Source organism: Anomaloglossus baeobatrachus, chromosome 5 (genome assembly GCF_048569485.1).
Source record: "Anomaloglossus baeobatrachus isolate aAnoBae1 chromosome 5, aAnoBae1.hap1, whole genome shotgun sequence".
Taxonomy (NCBI): Eukaryota; Metazoa; Chordata; class Amphibia; order Anura; family Aromobatidae; genus Anomaloglossus; species Anomaloglossus baeobatrachus.
The window spans coordinates 494,298,764-494,320,323 of NC_134357.1; the positions used below are offsets into that span (position 1 = coordinate 494,298,764).

The 21,560-nt window shown below is 48.3% G+C and overlaps 1 protein-coding gene across 1 annotated transcript; it reads left to right on the forward strand.

Annotated features, from left to right (window-relative positions):
• Nucleotides 1-9,784: 9,784 nt before the first annotated feature.
• On the forward strand, nt 9,785-11,555 carry LOC142312820 (nuclear factor 7, ovary-like). The gene is made up of 3 exons (XM_075351806.1): nt 9,785-10,123; nt 10,459-10,544; nt 10,594-11,555. The coding sequence occupies exons 1-3, from the start codon at nt 9,785-9,787 to the stop codon at nt 11,333-11,335; spliced, it is 1,167 nt and encodes a 388-aa protein (XP_075207921.1). The 3' UTR covers nt 11,336-11,555.
• Nucleotides 11,556-21,560: the final 10,005 nt, after the last annotated feature.

The window sequence follows — 21,560 nt, forward strand, 5'->3', positions numbered from 1 at the left end:
GCTCACTCTTCCCTCCTCTCCTGTTCTTGCCTACGTCACCTAGCAACCAGGCTCTCTACCACACCCCTCGAGTGGAGATGGAGGCTTCGCCCCCTCCTGGGATCCCCAGGGGTCCTCTCAAAGGTAAATGTGTGAGACCTGATCACTATGCGCCTGTGTAGTCACACCTCGGTCAGCCTTCTGGATTACCTGTTTTGTACTGTCCCCAGCATGGGTGCAGTACTCAGTGGTGCCTGACCAGGTCAGGGGCGCCACACATGCACAGTGCCAACCATAATCTTGCGCATGCGCAAATAGCTCACCGGTGAGCGCGAGGGCAGCTATGTTTTCTGGTCTGCCCGCGATATGGCAGAGCGAACTGTGCCTGCGCGAGCGGACATGACTGCAATTCTGGTGTTTTTGATTATTTTTTATTTCTCATTATGCTGTTTACCAATCAGGTTAATTTTGTATTTTTATGGTTTACACTTTTACAAACTCAGCGATACCAAATGTGTATTTTTTTTTTATCAATTTTTTATGTGCTAAAAAGGTGTGATTTTAACTTTATTTATTTAGTTTATTTATTTTTTAGATATTTTTTTAAAACCTTTTTTTTTCAATTTTACACTGTATTTAATAGTCCCCTTAGGAGATTTGAACCTGCAATGGTCTGATCACTTGCTCTATATACAGTAGTGCCGCAGTATTGTTGTACTGTGGAACCTTGGTTAACGAGAACAATCCGTTCTGGGAGTGTGCTTGTTAACCAAGTTACTCATTCAGCAAAGCAAGATTTTCCATAGGAAATCATTGCAATGCTGACAATTCGTTCCACAACTTGTTAAATGTCCCATCCTGGTCCCCTATTGTGCCATTCCACACACGCACACACACGTACAAACACACGCAAACTCACACACACGCACACACACATATTATGCTCACCTTCCGTTCCATCGCCGGCCTGCTGGGACTTGCTGTTCGCTGGTACGGGCTGTGAATCAGGTAACCATCACGACGAGGGAGGAACTTCCGCACCCAGAGCGCTGACGTCAAAGGCAAGAGCCGCTTGCCTCTCATTGGCCAGCACGCTGCCTTTGAGTAGCGGCTGAAAGCGGAAGTTCCTGCCTCGTCGCGATGCTTGCGGATACACATCATGGAGCGGCGAACTACAGGACCCAGGAGGCCGGCGATGGAACGGAAGGTACACATGTTATGCTCACCTTACCTTTCGTTCCATCGCCAGCCTCCTGGGTCTTGTAGTTCGCCGCGAGGATTCCTCCCACGTCGCAATGCATCGGCGAACTACAAGAACCATGAGGCCGGCAATGGAACGGAAGGTCAGGTGAGCATAATACTGTGTGTGTGCGTGCGTGTGTGTGATTGTGTGGACTACAACAGCGGGTCAGAGCGCGGTGGATGTACGGAACCGGAAGTGTGTGCGGTGAGGATTTTGCTGATACAGCAAAGCTTTCTCGTAAAGCGGGTTACAAATTTACAGAAAGCTTTGCTTGTTAAGCGAAATTCTCGTTAACTGGGTTACTCGAGGTACCACTGTATATCAAAGAAATCAGTCTCCTATGATTGCTGGTCAGTGGTTTGTCATAACAACTCACCGATGAGAGCTAGGAACATTGCGCCCCCCCCTACACACTTTGAATGCCGTTAACAGCCGCAAGCGGTGCTCCGCTGCACCCGCGGCTGTTAGAGACAGGTGAAGGCAGAATGATTCAGCCCTCATCTGTAGGGAAAGTATGGAAACAACTCATGACAGACATAGCACACATGAGTCTTATAGGGAATCTGTCATTTGGTTTTGAAGTGCAATACTAATCTTATCTTTAACCCCTTAAAGACCGCGGGCCGTAATATTACGTCCTAGCGGTCACAGTGTTAATCTCCACGGGCTGCTGCAAGCAACCTGCAGCGATCAGCGCACATATCAGCTGTTTTGTACAGCTAAAATGTGTGCCTGCAAAGACACGAGTGGAATCATGTTCCGCTCATGCCTTTTAACCCCTTAAATGGCACTGTCAGTATGTGACAGCGCCATTATAATCGCGATCGGCGCTAAAGCTTTACTTACAGGCCGACACCAGAAGTCATGTGACGTGATCACATGGATCTGGTGGTTGTCATGGTAGCACAGGGTCATCTGATGACTCCTGTGCTTACATGACTAAAGTTCTGTAAGCAGCAGCCGAGTACTGCTTATTACAAGAGATGATCATTTCTCCCGGTCTGAGCGATGCTGCTCTGATCGTGAGAAATGACAAGCGATCACACAGCTGATCTTTATAGCCCACTAGGGGAACTATTAAAAAAAAAAAAAGATTTGAAAAATTATTGAAAATTAAAGGGTTAAAAAATATACACACATTTGGTATCGCAGTGTTCAGTAATGCCCGATCTATCAAAATATAAAATCAATTAATCTGATTGGTAAATGGCGTAGCGGCAAAAAAATTGAACCGCCAAAATTATGTTTTTTGGTCACCACAAATTTTGCACAAAATGCAATAACAAGCGATCAAAACAAAACATCAGCTCGAGACGCAAAAAATAAGCTGTCACTGAGCCCCAGATTCTAAAAAATGAGAATACTATGGGTTGCGGAAAGAGGGCTCAAAACGTACACCACTTTTTTTGGAGAAACGTCTGATTTTTTTAACCCCTCAGATAAACGTAAACCTATACATGTTTGGTGTCTACAAACTCGTACCATCCTGAAGCATCACACCAACACATCAGATTTACTATATAGTAAACGCGGTGAATAGAATATCCCAAAAACATTTGTGCAATCACACTTTTTTTGCTATTTTTTTGGCAGTTTTCCAGTACACAATATGGTAAAACTCATGATTTCATTTAAAAGTACAACTCATTCCACAAAAAATGAGCCCAGACATGCCTATATTGACGGAAAAATAAAAAAAGTATGGCTCTCGGAAGAAGGGTGGCAAAAAAACAAACTGGAAGCGCAAAATCGTCCAGTTGTTAAATAGGATAGGATTAAAGGTACAGTCACACTAAAGGCCCTGTCACACACAGAGATAAATCTGCGGCAGATCTGTGGTTGCAGTGAAATTGTGGACAATCAGTGCCAGGTTTGTAGCTGTGTACAAATGGAACAATATGTCCATGATTTCACTGCAACCACAGATCTGCCAAAGATTTATCTCTGTGTGTGACAGGGCCTTAAGCGAAGCTCCAGCGATCCCACCAGCAATCTGACCTGGCAGGGATCGCTAGAGTGTCGCTACATGGTCGTTGGTGAGCTGTCAAATATGCAGATCTCCACAGCGATCAGAGATCAGCCACCAGCGACCCGTGTAACGACGCTATGCTTGGTAACCATAGTACACATCGGGTTACTAAGCAAAGCGCTTTGCTTATAGTTACCCGATGTGTACCTTGGCTACGTGTACAGGGAGCAGGGAGCCGGCTTCTAGAAGCTGCGGATGCTGGTAACCAAGGTAAATATCGGGTGACCAAGCAAAGCCTTTGCTTGGTTACCTGATGTGTACCTTGGTTACCAGCGTCCGCAGAAGCCGGCTCCCTGCTCCCTGCACATTCAGTTCGTCACTCTCTCGCTGTCATACAGAGCGATGTGTGCTTCACAGCGGGAGAGCAACGACCAAAAAATGGTCCAGGACATTCAGCAATGACCGGCGACCTCACAGCAGGAGCCAGGTCGTTGCTGGATGTCACACACAGCGACATCGCAAGCAAGATCGCTGTTGCATCACAAAACCTGTGACTCAACAGCGATGTCGCTAGCGATGTCGCTTAGTGAGACGTGGCCTTAACATTAGTATTATACAACAAAATCACCTGACAGATTCCCTTTAAAGGGGTTAAAGCATGACACACCAAACAGATACAAGAAAAGTAGTGTCAAAAACACAATAAAAACTCATCAAATACTGATCGTGGGAACGTAGCCCTAGAGTACCAAATACCACAGCCGAAAGTGAGTGTAGAAAGGGGGGAGGGAATAATTCAGGCGCTGACTTATTTCTCATGAAGCTAGAACTCCATCTATGTAAGGCAAAGGTTGCAGAGGTAGAAGTTTCGATTCTCTGTAATGGGTGTGTAGGTGTTGACCAATGAGATGATTTTGCAGCGTGTTTTTTTTTATGCTTTTAACTCTTGATGTTGTTCCCTAAGCGGTACTGAATGTATCCAGAGGTTTCAAGCAATGGCAAAGTAGTGATCCCTATGCTGCTCTCTTGGTTTTTAGGACCAGTTGGTTTATAATCTATACTTGACTGCGTGGAATAAAGGCTACTTTACACACTGCGATATCGGTCCCGATATCGCTAGTGTGCGTACCCGCCCCCATCTGTTGCGCGACACGGGCATATCGCTGCCCGTGCCGCACAACATCGCCCAGAGCCGTCACACATACTTACCTGTCCGGCGACGTCGCTGTGACCGGCGAACCGCCTCCTTTCTAAGGGGGCGGTCCGTGCGGCGTCACAGCGACGTCACTGAACCGCCGCCCAATCGCAGCGGAGGGGCAGAGATGAGCGGGACGTAACATCCCGCCCACCTCCTTCCTTCCGCATAGCGGCCGGGAGGCAGGTAGGGAGACGTTCCTCGCTCCTGCGGCGTCACACGCAGCGATGTGTGATGCCGCAGGAACGAGGAACAACCTCGTTACTGCTGAAGTAACGATAATTGGGAATGGACCCCCGTGTAGCCGATTAGCGATTTTTCACTGTTTTGCAACGATGCAAAATCGCTAATCGATGTCACACGCAACGGCATCGCTAATGCGGCCGGATGTGCGTCACGAATTCCGTGACCCCAACGACTCCGCATTAGCGATGTCGTAGCGTGTAAAGCCCGCTTTAGAGTGGATATTTCTAATCCACCTGGGGTTTTCTTCAACACTTATTTGTACCTTGATAAAGAGCGTTGTACAGCGTCGGACTGGAGTACCCTGGGCCCACCAGAAAAAAAATCATTTTTGGAGCCCACCATGTAGCTACATAGAAATAAAGACAAGACCGTCAATTATGTGGTAAAACGTGCTAATGTGACGCCCCTGGCCTATCAGGGTGTCACAGGGTATTGTGCAATCTGCCCTTCTGTGCAATAGCCACCTCCTCCTAAGTTATGGGTCCCCAACTGTATGGTGTTGCCAACATCAGTCAATTAAAGTCCTAGGTACACTCTGCACCACACCCACCAGACACAGCAGCGGACGGCCTGAGCGGAATAGGGTCGCCCACTTGGGGGGGTTGGTAAGGGGAGGTCAGGAGTGTCAGGAGTAGGCCAGTGTAGTGTTGGAGGTGAAGGAGAGAGGTAAGGAGCCGGGCTCCTTGGAAGTGACTAGTTGGCAGATGGTGGTCTGGGCCTGGTAGGAGCTGGACCCCCGGTCGCAGGGGATCGTGACAAGGGGCACGGAACTGTCGAGGAGGTCAGCCGGTGGCCTTGTACCATCACCGGGCTGGGCCCACGGCACGACGGGGTACGTAGACCCTAGGTCAGGGAGTAGCTTCAGGCAACCTGACAATTTACCCGACGAGAACGGAGCCTTCAAGATCTGCTCTCCTCCCGCTCCAAAATCGGGGTACTAGCGCAACGAGGGGGATAGGACTTTCCACTAAAACAGTCCAGGAAATGCCAAGCGTGAACCCTGAGAGCAAGCTCCCTTAGTTAGCCACACTGAGTAGCAGGACCCGACTAGTTCTATGCTACCGGGGCCAACAAAGAAGTGAACTAAGTGCCAGGAGGAAGGTGACAGACCATCAGGCAGCACCATCGAGGACGGGACCCAAACTAGCTCCCCCAGCGGTAGCGGTGTCCAGAACTTTGGTTTATCCAGTTGTCGGTATCAGCTTTATGGACTGAGTGAGTATGAAAGTGACCCCCTTCGCTCCCCAACACCATCACCGAGTCCCGGGGCATCCCCCCCTTCCATCACCCTCGGGTACTCCCAACGGCAGCGGTGGTACTCCAAATTACCAGATACCACGGGTGGCGTCACAAACTCTTTTACTAACCCTTGTAAATACCCCCTTCATTTGAGTGGCCGCACGACCCCCGGGTCCGGAGACCCTCGAGCCACCGAGCACCCGGATCCGAGCAGCCCGGCTGCTACTACGAGGGCGGCACACTAATATCAGCATATAATACAAGGTAGTACGCTTCTTAAAGCACATCTCCAGATTTTTGATTATTCTATTGCTGGAGTGGTGCTTCTAATCTAAACTCCCTAATCTGTCCTTATACACACTCTCTGCTGTCTTCACCCTCTATTGCCGAAACTCTCATCGGTCTCCAACAGTTTGTGACCTGCTGACAGCTCCAGTGTTTCATGGCTCTCATAGACTTGTATTGAGTGCTTGTGATGTAACTTCCGGCTTCTGGCCAGTTAAAAGATACTGGGACTGGATGGAGCTGCGGGACTGGAGTGGTGCCGAAGAAGAGAGAAAATACTGGAGTGTAAGAGTAAGACCAGGGGCCGGGATACTCGGTGAACAGCAACATCACTGCTTGTGTGTGAGTTCTTCTGTGGTACTACACACTTACCCTGGGCCCTGGGGCCAGCCTCACTCTCGGGAGGCTACAACATCTAACTGCATCTAACCTCAGCCCCAGGCATCCCTTGAACTGCAGTGGCGGTCACCCCCTGACCGCAAATACCGAGAGTGGCGTCACGAATTCCCCATTGAAGTTAACCTACCTGTGACCAGAAGATTTCCAAACCTGTGGAGACCCTGCGACGACCTGCACCTGAAGGTAATGCGGGGCTACACATCAGCGCTACACATCGAGGGACATTTATCATTGAGTTTGCATCAAAGTACGGGAGCCAGCTTATTCCTTAACATTAAAGCATCACTCCAACGTTGCTGTTTTCTTTTTGTCAGGTACCAGGGCTCCTACCTCGGCACCTGCTCAAATTGGGTTCTCTCCTCTGCTGCAGCTGCACACAGCTCCAGCCCACACACCTCTCCAACTTGAACTCTGAAACTGTTGTGTTTACTTTCCTGCTTCAGGCTGTATGAACTCCTCGGTGGGCGTCTTCCAACCGCCTGGTTCCGCCCCCTGGTGTGTCCATCAAACCCTGAGGGGGGTGACTAGGGTTTAAGGGGCACTTTGCACACTACGACATTGCAGGTGCGATGTCGGTGTTGTCAAATCGAAAGTAACGCACTTCCGGCGTCACTCTCGACATCATAGCGTGTAAAGCACTTTTGATACGATTAACGAGCACAAAAGCGTCGTAATCGTATCATCGGTGTACCGTTGGTCATTTCCATGAATTGGGAAAGACCGATGTTACGATGTTGTTCCTCGTTCCTGCGGCAGCACACATCGCTGTGTGTGAAGCCGCAGGAGCAAGGAACATCTCCAACCTGCGTCCCGGCCGGCTATGCGGAAGGAAGGCGGTGGGCGGGATGTTTACGTGCTGTTCATCTCCGCCCCTCCGCTCCTATTGGCCGCCTGCCGTGTGACGTCGCTATGACGCCGCACGACCCGCCCCCTTAGGAAGGAGGCGGTTCGCCGGCCAGAGCGACGTCGCAGGGCAGGTGAGTGCATGTGAAGCTGCTGTAGCGATAATGTTCGCTACAGCAGCTATCACCATGATATCGCAGCTGCAACGGGGGCGGGGACTATCACGCTCGGCATCGCAGCATCAGCTTGCGATGTCGTAGTGTGCAAAGTGCCCCTAAGTGTTTGGCTGTATGTTACCTATGAGGGACAGGTGTAATGCGGGGCCCTATCTGTGACTACCTGGCCCGGCCAGGGCGTCACAGATGCTCAGTCAGTTAGAGGTAATATGGGAAAAGGGGATCAGTCAGGGGTAATACAGGGAGAGGGGCTGAGTCAAGAGGAATACAGGAGGAGGGGGCTCTGTCAGTCAGGAGTGATACAGGGAAAGAGGGTGCAGTCAGGGGTGATACAAGGGGAGAGGCCTCTGTCAGTCAGGGGTGATACGGGGAGAGGGGATCAGTCGAGGGTGAAATGGGGAAAGGGGCTCAGTCAGTCAGGGGTGACACAGGTAGAGGGGCTCAGTCAGCGGTAATATAGGGTGATCGGGCTCTGTCAGTCAGGGGTGATACATGGAGAGGAGCTCAGTCAATTGGGGTGATACGGGGAGAGGGGCTGATTCTGGGTGTAGTATTAGGGTCAGAACACACAGCGAGTAATATAGAGCGAGTAGAATGCGATAAAAAAAAAAATCGCATTCCACTCGAACCAATATTTCTCTATGGGGTTGCTCGCATGAGCAATTTTTTTCTTTCTCAACCCTAATTGGACCGAGAAAACAATCGCAGCATGCTGCGGGTAGAATGCAATTCTGTTTCACTCGCACCCATTCAAGTCTATGGGGCGAGAGAAACATCACATTGCACTCGCATTACACCGGTGTAACGCGAGTGCAGTGCAAGGATTGCATCAGCCTGCAACGCAGGAGATAGGGAGATAAATCTCTCCCTCCCCTCCGCCACTGTGGTCTCGTTGCACGATTTGACCACAGTCACATGACAGTCGCATGATACTCGGCTCCAGCTGTGCTGCGAGCGTGAGCCGAGTGTCATGCGAAGACTTGCACAAATCCCCGTTTGGCCTCAGCCTTAATAAGGAAGTTTAAAATGAAAGAATACCTAAGTAAGGCTGCGCGCACATCAGCGGTATTGTGCCGCACTGCCGGATCAAAAAATATTCCTGGCTTGTAAAGCTAGTAAAAAGAAGGATTTAGGCTGCTCTCACATCAGCGGTATTCTGCCGCACTGCTGGATGCGGCACAAATGCAGTACAGTTCTATACAGTTCAATGGAACCACGGCAAGCTAAGGTCACATGCGGCTTTGACAGCATGTGACCTTATCTTGCCGCGCTTCCATTTAACTGTATTGAACTGTACCACATTTGTGCCGCATCCAGCAGTGCGGCAGAATACCGCTGATGTGAGAGCAGCCTAAATCCTTCTTTTTACTAGCTTTACAAGCCAGGAATATTTTTGTCAGACCAGACTTGTCTTTCCTTCTTGACCCTCTGCATTCAGAAAGTTAAGTGGACTTTACCCGCTACAATTTATCTAACGATGTGTCGGCGGGGTCACGTCGTAAGTGACGCACATCCGGCATCGTTAGTTACATTGTAGCGTGTGAAACCTCCGTGCAATTGCGATTGAACATTAAAACGTTTCTCGCATGCACGTCGTTCAATTACTAAAAATTGAACGTCGGGTTGTTCAATGTTCCCGAGGTAGCACACATTGCAGTGTGTGACATCCCGGGAACGATGAACTGCAGCTTACCTGCGTCCCGTGGCTCCCGGCGGCAATGCGGAAGGAAGAAGGTGGGCAGGATGTTTACGTCCTTCTCATCTCCACCCCTCCGCTTCTATTGGCTGGCTGCCGCGTGACGTCGCTGTGACGCCGAACGTCAATCCCGCTCCAGGAAGTGGATATTTGCCCCCCACATTGAGGTCGTGTGTAAGGGTAAGTACGTGTGACGGGAAATAATCGTTTGTGCGACACGGTCAACAAATTGAACGTGCCGCACATACGATGGGGGCGGGTACGATCGCATACGATATCGTATGTGATATCGTAAGGTGTAAAGCAGCCTTTATCCTTTCCTGGGTGTAGGGGAAGTTTTTCCCCCAAAGCAAATGATGCCATAAACATGGTTTTTGTCTACATTCATCTAATTTTAAGGCTCGTTTGATATAGTTAATAAGGAGTTAATGGAGGGAAAATCATGAGCCTGACACACAAAACTTGAACACTCCTTGCGGAAGCTTTGTGTCTCTCCTCCCATCTGCACACAACTATGGCCTCTGCTGATCTGAAGGACGAGTTGACATGTTCCATCTGCCTGAACCTCTACTCCGATCCCGTAACACTGAAATGTGGACACAACTTCTGCCGGGAGTGCATAGAAAGTGTGCTGGATACACAGAAGGGATCTGAAGCCTATTCCTGCCCTGAATGCAGAGCGAAGTTTCAGGAACGTCCTGTCCTGCAGAGGAACACCACGCTGTGTAACATAGCGGAGCATTTCCTTTCTCAGGAGGAGCATGAGGATGTGTTTTGTACATACTGTATTCACACACCAGTGGTGGCTTCTAAAACGTGTCTTATGTGCGAAGCTTCTCTGCTTGTAGGTAAAGTAAAGGGTCAATGATGCGACACAGTTCCTCTATAGAAGATAGTTTCCTTGACAGACTGTCCTCCTTTATTTCGAGCTGTTGAATCAGATTGGAGACCGACAGTGACACCTGCTCTTGTTGCTTCGAGATCTCATTCAGAACATGTTTCTCCAAGTTATCCTGCTTCATCTTGAGGTCTTTTAACTTGGCACAGACTCTCTCCACAATACTCAATCCTTTTTCTGGGATGTGCTTTAGATGGTTCTGGAGACATTGGACTTTCTTTTTAGTCTCCTCTCTTTCTTCGATGAGACGTCCGTGAACAATCTGTAGCTTTTCTTTTTTCTGTTTACAGGCCTCATTTAATAAGTCAACTTGGTGTCCTCTGTGCTTTTCACCCAAGCAACAGGAAACACATAAACACTCCGCATCCTCAGTGCAGTAATACGTGAAGACCTTGTTGTGATGAGAACATCGTCTGTTCCTGAAGGACTTTGTTGGTTGGATTAAGACATGTTCTGGGGACTTGCTGTGTACGGTCAGGTGAAGATCACACAGACAGGGATGACTTTGCTAATAATATGGGGGTTAATGACAACCTAAAAGAGATTAAAGCTGATGATTTGGTTGAAGATCTGATAATCAGCACCTTGAATTCTGGTATGGTGGACATAATGTCGGGCCTACAGAAAGGTTATTACGTTCAAGAGGCTTCTGGTGTATTATTGGATGTGAACACTGCTTCTAATAATGTGCACATCTCAGATGACCTGAAAACTGCGTCTTCGTCAAACATAAAACATGATCGCCCCAAGACCGATCCCAGAAGGTTTGAGGATTCTACAGTTTTAGCCATGAAAGGATTTTCTACAGGAAGAGTTTTCTGGGACATAGAAGGAAGTAAGGAGGGAGCCTGGAGAGTGGGGATGGCCTATCCAAGCATAAGTAGAAATGGAAAACAGGCTTGCATTGGAAATAATAACAAGTCGTGGGGTTTGCGCAGCCTTAATAAGCAGTATTCAATAAGACATGGCGAGAAAGAAATCAAATTATTATTCCAACCTTCCTGCTACAAAGTGAGGATCTATCTGGATTATGCGGCTGGACAGCTGTCTTTTTATGAACTGGGAAATTCAATGAGACATTTATATACTTATGATGCCACCTTCACAGAAGCGCTCTACCCAGTGATTGTTGTGTGGGATAATGGTTGGGTGAGGGTGCTAAATTAATCTTCTTGACTGCTCTCTTATGCAAAAAGCAATATTAATACTATGAAGGTCAAATGACAATGAGATTAAATCTGAATGCTGTGGCCAACACATGGTGCAAAATATGTTTAATTTCTTACAGCTTAAAGGGGTTGTCCACTACTTCAACAATGAGGGCCTACCCTAAGGATAGGTCATCAATGTCTAATTGGCCGAGGTCCGGCACCCGCACCCCTCGTCGATCAGCTGTTCTCTGTGCCGCCGGCAGCAGGTGGCCGTAAATGCTTAGTTCCGGAGCTGCCCTGTCTGTGGATAGTGGCCGGTTACTGCACATCCGCCTTGTATTGATCTGTATGGTTAGCGGATGTGCAGTACCCAGCCGCGGCTTTAGTTAACAGAGTAGCTCCAAAACTGAGCATTTCCTGCTGCCACCGCCGCCACTGAGGACAGCTGGTCGGAAAGGGTGTGGGGTGTCAGACCTCAGCCGATCAGACATTGATGACTTATCCTAAAGATAAAAGTAATGGACAATCTCTTTAAATCATATAGTGGATGAATGTGTGAAATATCAAGTGAAATCCATCTAAAAAGTTAAAGGGAACATGTCATCAGAAATTTAGCTTTAAACCTAAAGGTTTCCCCCTCTGCAGCTCCTGGGCTGCATTCTAGCAAGGTTCCTGTACTTTTTGTGGCCCCTTTTAAACCAAATTAAATAATTTATAAACTTCTACCTTTTGCTATGTAAATTTTGTAAATTGTCCATGAGGGCGGGCTCTCTGCTGACCGTTGCTGTTCCTCCAGCAGATTTACGCCGCCCCCAACTCTGAATTTCATATCTCAGGACGCCGCCCCTTGGCGCCCGTGGTCCCGCGCATGCGCTGTGCGACTGTAGCGGGACTGTGCACTGTGTGCACGTGTGACCGCTGGTGACGTTTTGCGCAGGCACGAGGTTATGGGCGGCGCTGTGAGTGTCATCAGCAAGTGGCGCCCATAACCTCGTGACCGCACTTTCCCCTCTTCCTCCAGCGTTCTGCGCAAGCGCTTGCTGGCCACATGACCCGACGTCACCTCTTTCCCATCTTGCCCTGCTGCAGGGTAAGATGGGAAGGAGGTGACGTCTGGTCATTTGGCCGGCGAGCGCTTGCGCAGAACGCTGGAGGCAGTGGGGGAAAGCGCGTCCACAAGATTATGGGTGGGCACTTGCGATGCAATCACAGAGCCGCCCATAATCTCGTGCTTGTGACACACGTCACCAGCGATCCTGGCGTGGGCGGCACCTCGGGCGCAGTGGGCGGCGTCCTGATGGATGAAATGGAGCGTGGGGGGACGGCGTCAATGTGCTGGAGGAACAGCAACGGTCACCTGAGAGCCCGCCCCCATGGACGATTTACAAAATTTACATAGCAAAAAGGTACAAGTTTATAAAGTATTTAATTTGGTTTAAAAGGGGCCACAAAAAGTACAGGAACCTTGCTAGAATGCAGCCCACGAGCTGCAGAGGGGGAAACTTTTAGGTTTCAAGCTAATTTTCTGATGACAGGTTCCCTTTAAGTGACTTTATATTGCTTTAAATTGCTTTGTTTTGCACTACAGTCATAGCATATATTAAAGTTCAGAGCTAAATGAAAACAATCAGCAAGTTTGTCATTAGGCTTGCTGCTTACAGCCATTTAGAGCGTCTTTGATTCTGGGATAGCTAAGGCCCCCTTACATCTAAGGCTGCTTTCACACCTCCGGTTTCTGCAATGCGGCACAATCCGGCACTTTGCAGGAAAATCGCAACCGTTTTTTTTTTGCTGCCGGTTGCGATTTTCCTGCATATACTTTAATTAGTGCCGCATTGTGCCGCATGGCCTTGCGTTCCATCCGTTTTTTTCCGCATGCGGCAGATTTAGCCGATGCGGCGGCCGGATGGAACGTTGCCTGGCACGTTTTTTCGTGCAGCAAAAAAAAACGCATTGCGCCGCATCCGACCGATGCGGCGCAGTTTTCAATGCATGCCTATGGCGGCCGGATGCGGCAAAAACCGCATCCGGCCGCCGCATGCGGTTTTTGCCACTGCGCATGCTCAGTAGCATGCCGCAAGCGGCAAAAAACGGACGGGCCGCATGGGAAAAACCTATGCAAAGGATGCGGTGTTTTCACCGCATCCGTTGCATAGCTTGCACAGCCGGATTGAGCTGCACAGCTCAAGCCGGATGTGTGAAAGCAGCCTAAGATGAAAGTTGGCCAAATGTGCTGATTTTGGCAAGACGATCTAATGTGTTTGGGGGCATCCCAACTCTCCATTGATGATGTTGGGGGGAGGGAAGGACCAGGCAATTGGAATTTCAGCTTTTGATCCTTTTATTTTCATGGAAGATGAGCAGCTGTCACTCATGCTCTCTTTTTCCATTGAAAACATGCACACTCAGCTGAACTGAGCACGCATGTGTATGGGGAAGATGGTTGTGGAGGCCATTATACTGTGTGTGGGGCACTTTAGGGATTATCATACCGTGTGTGGGCTGTTGAGGCATCATACTGTGCGAGGGTGACTGGGTATGTCAGATTGTGTTGGGTTTCACTATGGGGACCTCAGGACCTCATAGTATGTGTGGAGGGACTGTGGAGACATAAAGTGTTGGAACATCATAATATGTGATGGAGCATTAGGGACATCATACAATATGGCTGGGGGACTTTGGGGCACACTGTTTTGTGGGCACTATGAAGGACTCGTACTGTACCAGTGGAGAAATTTACTATGAAGGTATCGTACTCTGTGTGTGTACGAGAGGCATTTTTGGGGGCAGCATACTCTATGGGGTTGTTTAAAGGTGTATTGTTGTGTGTGATAACATGAAGGGACTTCAGTAGGAGCACAATTACTGTGTATATGCTGCAATACATTTCCACTCCCAGATTTTAATAGTTGGGAGCTATGCCCTTCTTTGATTGCACCCTTTTGCCATGGCCTTGCCAAATCCACCAAATAGAAATGCACGTCACAATTTTCAGATATAGTGTATGTTTCTAAAATCTTTAGAAAACCATGTAGAATTTCCTTTACACTTCATACATACTTGCTACTTAAGGGTGCTTTACACGCTGCAACATCGCTAACGATATATCGTCGGAGTCAAGTCGTTAGTGACGCACATCCGGCGTCGTTAGCGACATCGCAGCGTGTAACACAAATGAGCGACGATCAACGATCGCAAAAACGGCAAAAATCGTTGATCGTTGAAACGTCGCTCCTTTTCATAATATCGTTGGTGGTGCATGCCGCTGGTTGTTAATCGTTCCTGCGGCAGCACACATCGCTATGTGTGACACCGCAGGAACGACGAACATCTCCTTACCTGCGTCCACCGGCAATGAGGAAGGAAGGAGGTGGGCGGGATGTTACGTCCCGCTCATCTCCGCCCCTCCTGTTATTGGGCGGCCGCTTAGTGACTCCGCAGTGACGTCGCTGTTACGTCGAACGCCCCTCCCCCTTGAAGGAGGGATAGTTCGGCGGTCACAGCGACGTAGCTGAAAAGGTATGTGCGTGTGACGCTGCCGTAGCGATAATGTTCGCTACAGCAGCGATCACGAACGACGGGGGCGGGTGCTATCGCTGGCGATGTCGCAGCATGTAAAGCACCCTTTAGTGTTAATATATCACATAAAATGCCAATAAAATACCTTAAGCTTGTTGGTGTAACGTGGGAAGATGTGTAAAAGTTCATGGGGTATGAATACTTTTTCAGTGCACTGTATCTGGATTATGCAGCTAAATAGTCCCTCTATAAGCTGGGAAATTCAACAAGGCTCATACTTAAAATGCCACCTTCACAGAAGTTCTATAAGTAGCGATTGTCATATTTGATAATGGTTGGCTGAGGTTCTTAAGTAGACTTAGCACAAAATGCCATAAATGAGGCAGCTACGGGCAACATAGACTCATCATGTTCTGAGAAGAGCTATGTGAGATGTAGGATTTTATAAATACATTGCTTTAACTGTTTTGCACTGATCCTGAGTCGGTGTGTATTGTAGCCCAGAGCTGCATAATTCTACTGTTTCATGATAATCTTGCCGACAGTTTCTAGACACAACCCTTGTCTGCCAGTTTTTTTCAAGAATTATTATCCATCTAATATATATATCGCTGAGTGTATGCATGTGTTTGTGTGTGTGTGTGTGTGTGTGTGTGTCTCCTAAAGGAATGTGCACCGTCACATTAACATTCATGACATTTTGCACAGCTGCTTCATTTGACTCAGGGAACATCATAGACTATGTTTTGATGGGAAAATTTAATCCTGCATATTTCAGTTATTTGCCAAAAAACCTGCTTACATTAAACACAGCGGAGCTGGGAATGGGTTTGTTTTAGACTCCTATTATGGACAGAGAAAGACACACACACACACACACAGAGAAAAGACACATACACAGAAAAAGACATACACAGAAAAAGACACATACACAGAAAAAGACATACACAGAAAAAGACACGTACACAGAAAAAGACACATACACAGAAAAAGACACACAGAAAAAGACACGTACACAGAAAAAGACACACAGAAGAAGACACATACACAGAAAAAGACATACACAGAAAAAGACACGTACACAGAAAAAGACACGTACACAGAAAAAGACACACAGAAAAAGACACGTACACAGAAAAAGACACACAGAAGAAGACACATACACAGAAAAAGACACATACACAGAAAAAGACATACACAGAAAAAGACACGTACACAGAAAAAGACACATACACAGAAAAAGACACACAGAAGAAGACACATACACAGAAAAAGACACATACACAGAAAAAGACACGTACACAGAAAAAGACACGTACACAGAAAAAGACACATACACAGAAAAAGACACACAGAAGAAGACACATACACAGAAAAAGACACATACACAGAAAAAGACACATACACAGAAAAAGACACAGAAAAAGACATGTACACAGAAAAAAACACATACACAGAAAAAGACACATACACAGAAAAAGACACATACACAGAAAGAGACACATACACAGAAAGAGACACATACACAGAAAGAGTCACATACACAGAAAGAGTCACATACACAGAAAGAGTCACATACACAGAAAGAGTCACATACACAGAAAGAGACACATACACAGAAAGAGACACATACACAGAAAGAGACACATACAGACACATACACAGAAAGACACATACACAGAAAGACACATACACAGAAAAAGACACATACACAGAAAAAGACACATACACAGAAAGAGACACATACACAGAAAGAGACACATACACAGATAGAGACACACACAGAAAGAGACACATACACAGAAAGAGACACACACATAGAAGAGACACAGACCGACCTTACCTGTATTCTAATTGTGTCGGGTTTTATGAGATAAAATATTGGCTGTTTTGATATTTATCAGGAGGCCTATAGCAACCAATCAAATCTCTGCTTCTTTTTTGCTACAAGTCATTAATAGGAGCTGTGATTGGTTGCTATAGGCAACAAAGGATATTCTTAGTATAAGAAGCTTATGTGTCACTTAACATGATTTTGGTGGTGAGAGGGGAGTGTGAGAGAGAGAATGGCAGAGGGAGAGAGGTGGAGTGAAAGAGAAACAGAGAGAGACTTAATGGCCATTTACACGCTGCGACATCGCTAACGATTTATCGTCGGGGTCACGGTGTTTGTGACGCACATCCGGCGTCGTTAGCGTCATCGCAGCGTGTAACACGTACGAGCGACCTACAACAATCGCAAAAGTGGTAAAAATCGTTGGTTTTTGAGAGGTCGTCCAAACACCAAAGATCATTGTCTGGTGAGTAACGAGGTTGTTTGTCGTTCCTGCGGCAGCACACATCGCGGTGTGTGACACCGCAGAAGCGACAAACATCTCCTCACCTGCCTCCGCTGGCAATGCGGAAGGAAGGAGGTGGGCGGGATGTTATGTCCCGCTCATCTCCGCCCCTCCGCTTCTATTGGACGGCTGCCGTGTGACGTCGCTGTGACGCCGCATGACCCGCCCCCTTAGAAAGGAGGCGGATCGCCGGCCACAGCGACGTCGCAGGGCAGGTAAGTAGTGTGACGGGTGTTAGCGATGTTGTGCGCCACGGGCAGCAATTTGCCCATGACACACAACCGATGGGGGCGGGCACGATCGCTTGTATAAAGCACCCTTTAGTTAACACCGGATACTACAACTAGTATGCTTATAAAAGTAACTATACTCACCCACGACTGCACCAGCACTGTCTTTCCTTGGTCTTTGGTAGGCTGCTTTGGTGATGTCACCATTATAGCTTATGACCACTGCAGCCAGTCACTGGGTTTTGCAGTGATGCACTGTAGTCAGAACGAGACTGAGTGACTCCAGCGGTCACTACTGCAGCCTGTCAAAGACTGGCAGCAGTGAGGAGCGGAAATGATGGTGCAGTGGTGAGCAATGCTCATTTGGTTTATACACTGGACAAGCATAGGGAGTAAAACAAAAATACAGGTAAAACCCCCTTTAAAGAATTTTTTTTTTTACAAAGCCAGATGATCAGCAGAACAAACTGTCATAGAAATGTTCCCAACACTGAGCAACACAAAAGGTGAAGATACAGTATTTCAGATCTGAAATGCAAGGCTGTGAGTGCAGCTCCTCAGCCTAATATATGATACAGGGTGTAACTCAGGATCAGTGCAGGATAAGTAATGTAATGTATGTACACAGTGACTGCACCAGCAGAATAGTGAGTGCAGCTCTGAAGTATAATACGGGATGTAACTCTGGATCAGTACAGGATCAGTAATGTAATGTATGTACACAGTGACTCCATCAGCAGAATAGTGGGTGCAGCTCTGGAGTATAATACAGGAGGTAACTCAGGATCAGTACAGGATAAGTAATGTAATGTATGTACACAGTGACTGCACCAGCAGAATAGTGAGTGCAGCTCTGGAGTATAATACGGGATGTAACTCTGGATCAGTACAGGATCAGTAATGTAATGTATGTACACAGTGTGACGGGGTGTACAGCAGAGCAAGGAGAGACAACAGGCCGAGGAACGATCCAACAGGTTTATTCACAAGAACACTGGAACAGCACACGATAAGTCCACGTAAAACAGATTCGGGGGCCCTTCCCGACAATCCTCGGACCGGATTACAAAGCAATCGTCCTTACAGTAGTCCAAAGAGTTCCACACAATCCCACGGGCCGCCACACAGGCCTAGCTCCGTCCGTGTCCACAGCCACACAGGCTGGAGCTCCTGCTCCCTTCAAGTTTCAGCTCACTCTGCCTGAATCTCCCAGGTAAGCAGAGTTTACACTAGTTGGACTCTAGGCCCACCTCCCCCTACTCCCAGGGATGGAAGTGCCTCAAGAGGATATAACCTTGCATTTTAGGGGGTGATTACCTACAACAATAGAAATGTACACAGAAGTAGTTCAAATAAGACAATGAACCCAGCTTGAAATAGGAATCTGTACAGCATATACAGTGAGAGGGTAAATTACATCTTCACAATCCCTCCCCCTCCCAACTTGTGTACGTACTAGGGACCTCTACAGGTCACTGGTTAAGTACACACAGGCAGAGCGTTACTTACATGTGGCTTCATGCAGCCACGAATTGGCATCGTAGCTCTCCCACATCATTGCCCAGGAGAACAGCTGCAGGCAGACCACCCATCACCCCAACCACACATCGCCTGACCCCAAAACCAAAGCTCAGATCCACAGTGGCTGTGGGAATAGTCCTCCATTGTCCACCAGCCAGTTCAATGACAATCCCAGGTCCTCTATGGATTGCCTCAGGCCGAACCACTCGGGGATCAGCCAGTGTGAGGAAAGCACCCGAGTCACAAAATCCAACAAGTCTCTGTCCATCCAGCACAACCTCCTGCAAGTGCTTACCTCGATGAGCAGAAGTCGTCATAACTGCAGGTCGCACCCCGTAAACTCCTGGTGGTGCAACATGGGGGGCTGAGTCACTAGGCCAGTCCTCACATAGCGGTGCCACATCTTCCTCCATGGCGCTGGGCTGTAAATAATTAACAATCCGATTGGGCGCAGGATCAGTCCACATTTGAACAGCTGGGCAGGAGACTTGCCGATGCCCTGGCTGTCCACATTGATAGCATCTGAGCTGGGTCTCCCTCCATCCAAGGCGTCCTCTTGGGTAAGGGGTAGGGGAACTTGGAGGCCGGCTCCCACCTGAAGGTGCTGTAGGGGTTTGAGGATGATTCCTCCATGGCCTGGCTGGGCATGAGGCCTGCAAATGCCCGGGATGCCTACAAACATAACACCTGCGCTCTGTTACTTCCTCTCCCCGGCGTATTCCAGAAAGTGCAGTAGAAGCAACTGGAGGCACATTAACACGGGTATCAACATGTGGTGGCTTAGAGGAACGGGGAACAATGGGGACAGAATAACTGGGGGCATCCGGTGTTGTGGAGCTGTTAGGCGTCTCTCCATCCTCCAACAGAACCCTCCACTGAGGCTTGATGGTGAGAGCCTCATCAGCGAGAGCAGCAGCTTCCTCCACTGTCGCTGGTTTTCTCTCACGCACCCATTCCCGGATCTCAGCGGGGCACTGGGCAAAGAATTGTTCTTTTAGGATGACCTGCAGGAAGGTCTCCCAAGATAAGGCCTCCTCTGCCTCCAGCCAGCGATTACATATTTGTTTGAGTCTATGAGCATATATCTTAAAAGACACTTCCCCATCACAGGCTAAAGCACGGAACTGAGTCCTGTAAGTGTCTGGGGTCACAGCATAATGTTCTAGAATAGTCTGTTTAATATCCGCATACTCACAGTTCCACCGAGGGTCCATAGCTCTATAGGCTTCAGCAGCTCCCCCCTCTAGGAGCCCAACCAGATGCCGGACACGCTCCCTGTCCGGGACTTCCATTAATCGACACTGATGCTCAAAGTCCTGGAAGAAGCCCTCAATGTCGCCTGCAGCCTCATTAAACGGCTTAAAGTCTTTGCGGGACACCCTGGGAAGTTCCCTCATGATGGGTGCTGGGGTTACAGTCTGTCTGGAACCTCTCGCGGCTTCCACAGCGAGCTGCTTATCCAGCAATGCCATCTCCTCCATCCTGCGCTCCTTCTCTTCAGCTCCACGCATGGCCTCCCTCTTATCTTCTATGGTGGCCTCATCTCCAAGCAGTGCCATCTTTTCCTTGTACCACACAACCCATTGACTTTTTTGGGTATTCACCTCCGGCTGCCGTCTTTCCTCCCTTTGCTGTGAGGATCCTTCCTCCACATCATTTTGCGAGCAGACTCCTTCTAGCGCCTCAATCAGCTGCTCCTTGGAGAGTCCTTTGAAACGAACTCCTACTTCACGGGCCTTTGATTGCAGGCTCCCCAAAGTCCAGGTCTTGTACTCTGCAGTGCTGGTTCCTGATGTTGAGCCATTGTCCTCCATTCCTTCTGCTCTGATCCCAGCGCTGCCAACCAGTTTGTGACGGGGTGTACAGCAGAGCAAGGAGAGACAACAGGCCGAGGAACGATCCAACAGGTTTATTCACAAGAACACTGGAACAGCACACGATAAGTCCACGTAAAACAGATTCGGGGGCCCTTCCCGACAATCCTCGGACCGGATTACAAAGCAATCGTCCTTACAGTAGTCCAAAGAGTTCCACACAATCCCACGGGCCGCCACACAGGCCTAGCTCCGTCCGTGTCCACAGCCACACAGGCTGGAGCTCCTGCTCCCTTCAAGTTTCAGCTCACTCTGCCTGAATCTCCCAGGTAAGCAGAGTTTACACTAGTTGGACTCTAGGCCCACCTCCCCCTACTCCCAGGGATGGAAGTGCCTCAAGAGGATATAACCTTGCATTTTAGGGGGTGATTACCTACAACAATAGAAATGTACACAGAAGTAGTTCAAATAAGACAATGAACCCAGCTTGAAATAGGAATCTGTACAGCATATACAGTGAGAGGGTAAATTACATCTTCACACACAGTGACTGCACCAGCAGAATAGTGGGTGCAGCTCTGGAGTATAATACAGGATGTAACTCTGGATCAGTACAGGATAAGTAATGTAATGTATGTACACAGTGACTGCACCAGCAGAATAGTGAGTGCAGCTCTGGAGTATAATACAGGAGGTAACTCAGGATCACTGCAGGATAAGTAATGTAATGTATGTACACAGTGACTGCACCAGCAGAATAGTGAGTGCAGCTCTGGAGTATAATACAGGATGTAACTCTGGATCAGTACAGGATAAGT

What these genes read in the sequence shown, in the direction of transcription:
- LOC142312820 (XM_075351806.1), top strand. Translation starts at nt 9,785, where the DNA reads ATGGCCTCTGCTGATCTGAAGGACGAGTTGACATGTTCCATCTGCCTG. An exon ending in CTTCTCTGCTTGTAGGTAAA is followed by an intron (nt 10,124 to 10,458) that starts GTAAAGGGTCAA and finishes TTCTGTTTACAG; the next exon opens with GCCTCATTTAATAAGTCAAC. An exon ending in CACTCCGCATCCTCAGTGCA is followed by an intron (nt 10,545 to 10,593) that starts GTAATACGTGAA and finishes CTGTTCCTGAAG; the next exon opens with GACTTTGTTGGTTGGATTAA.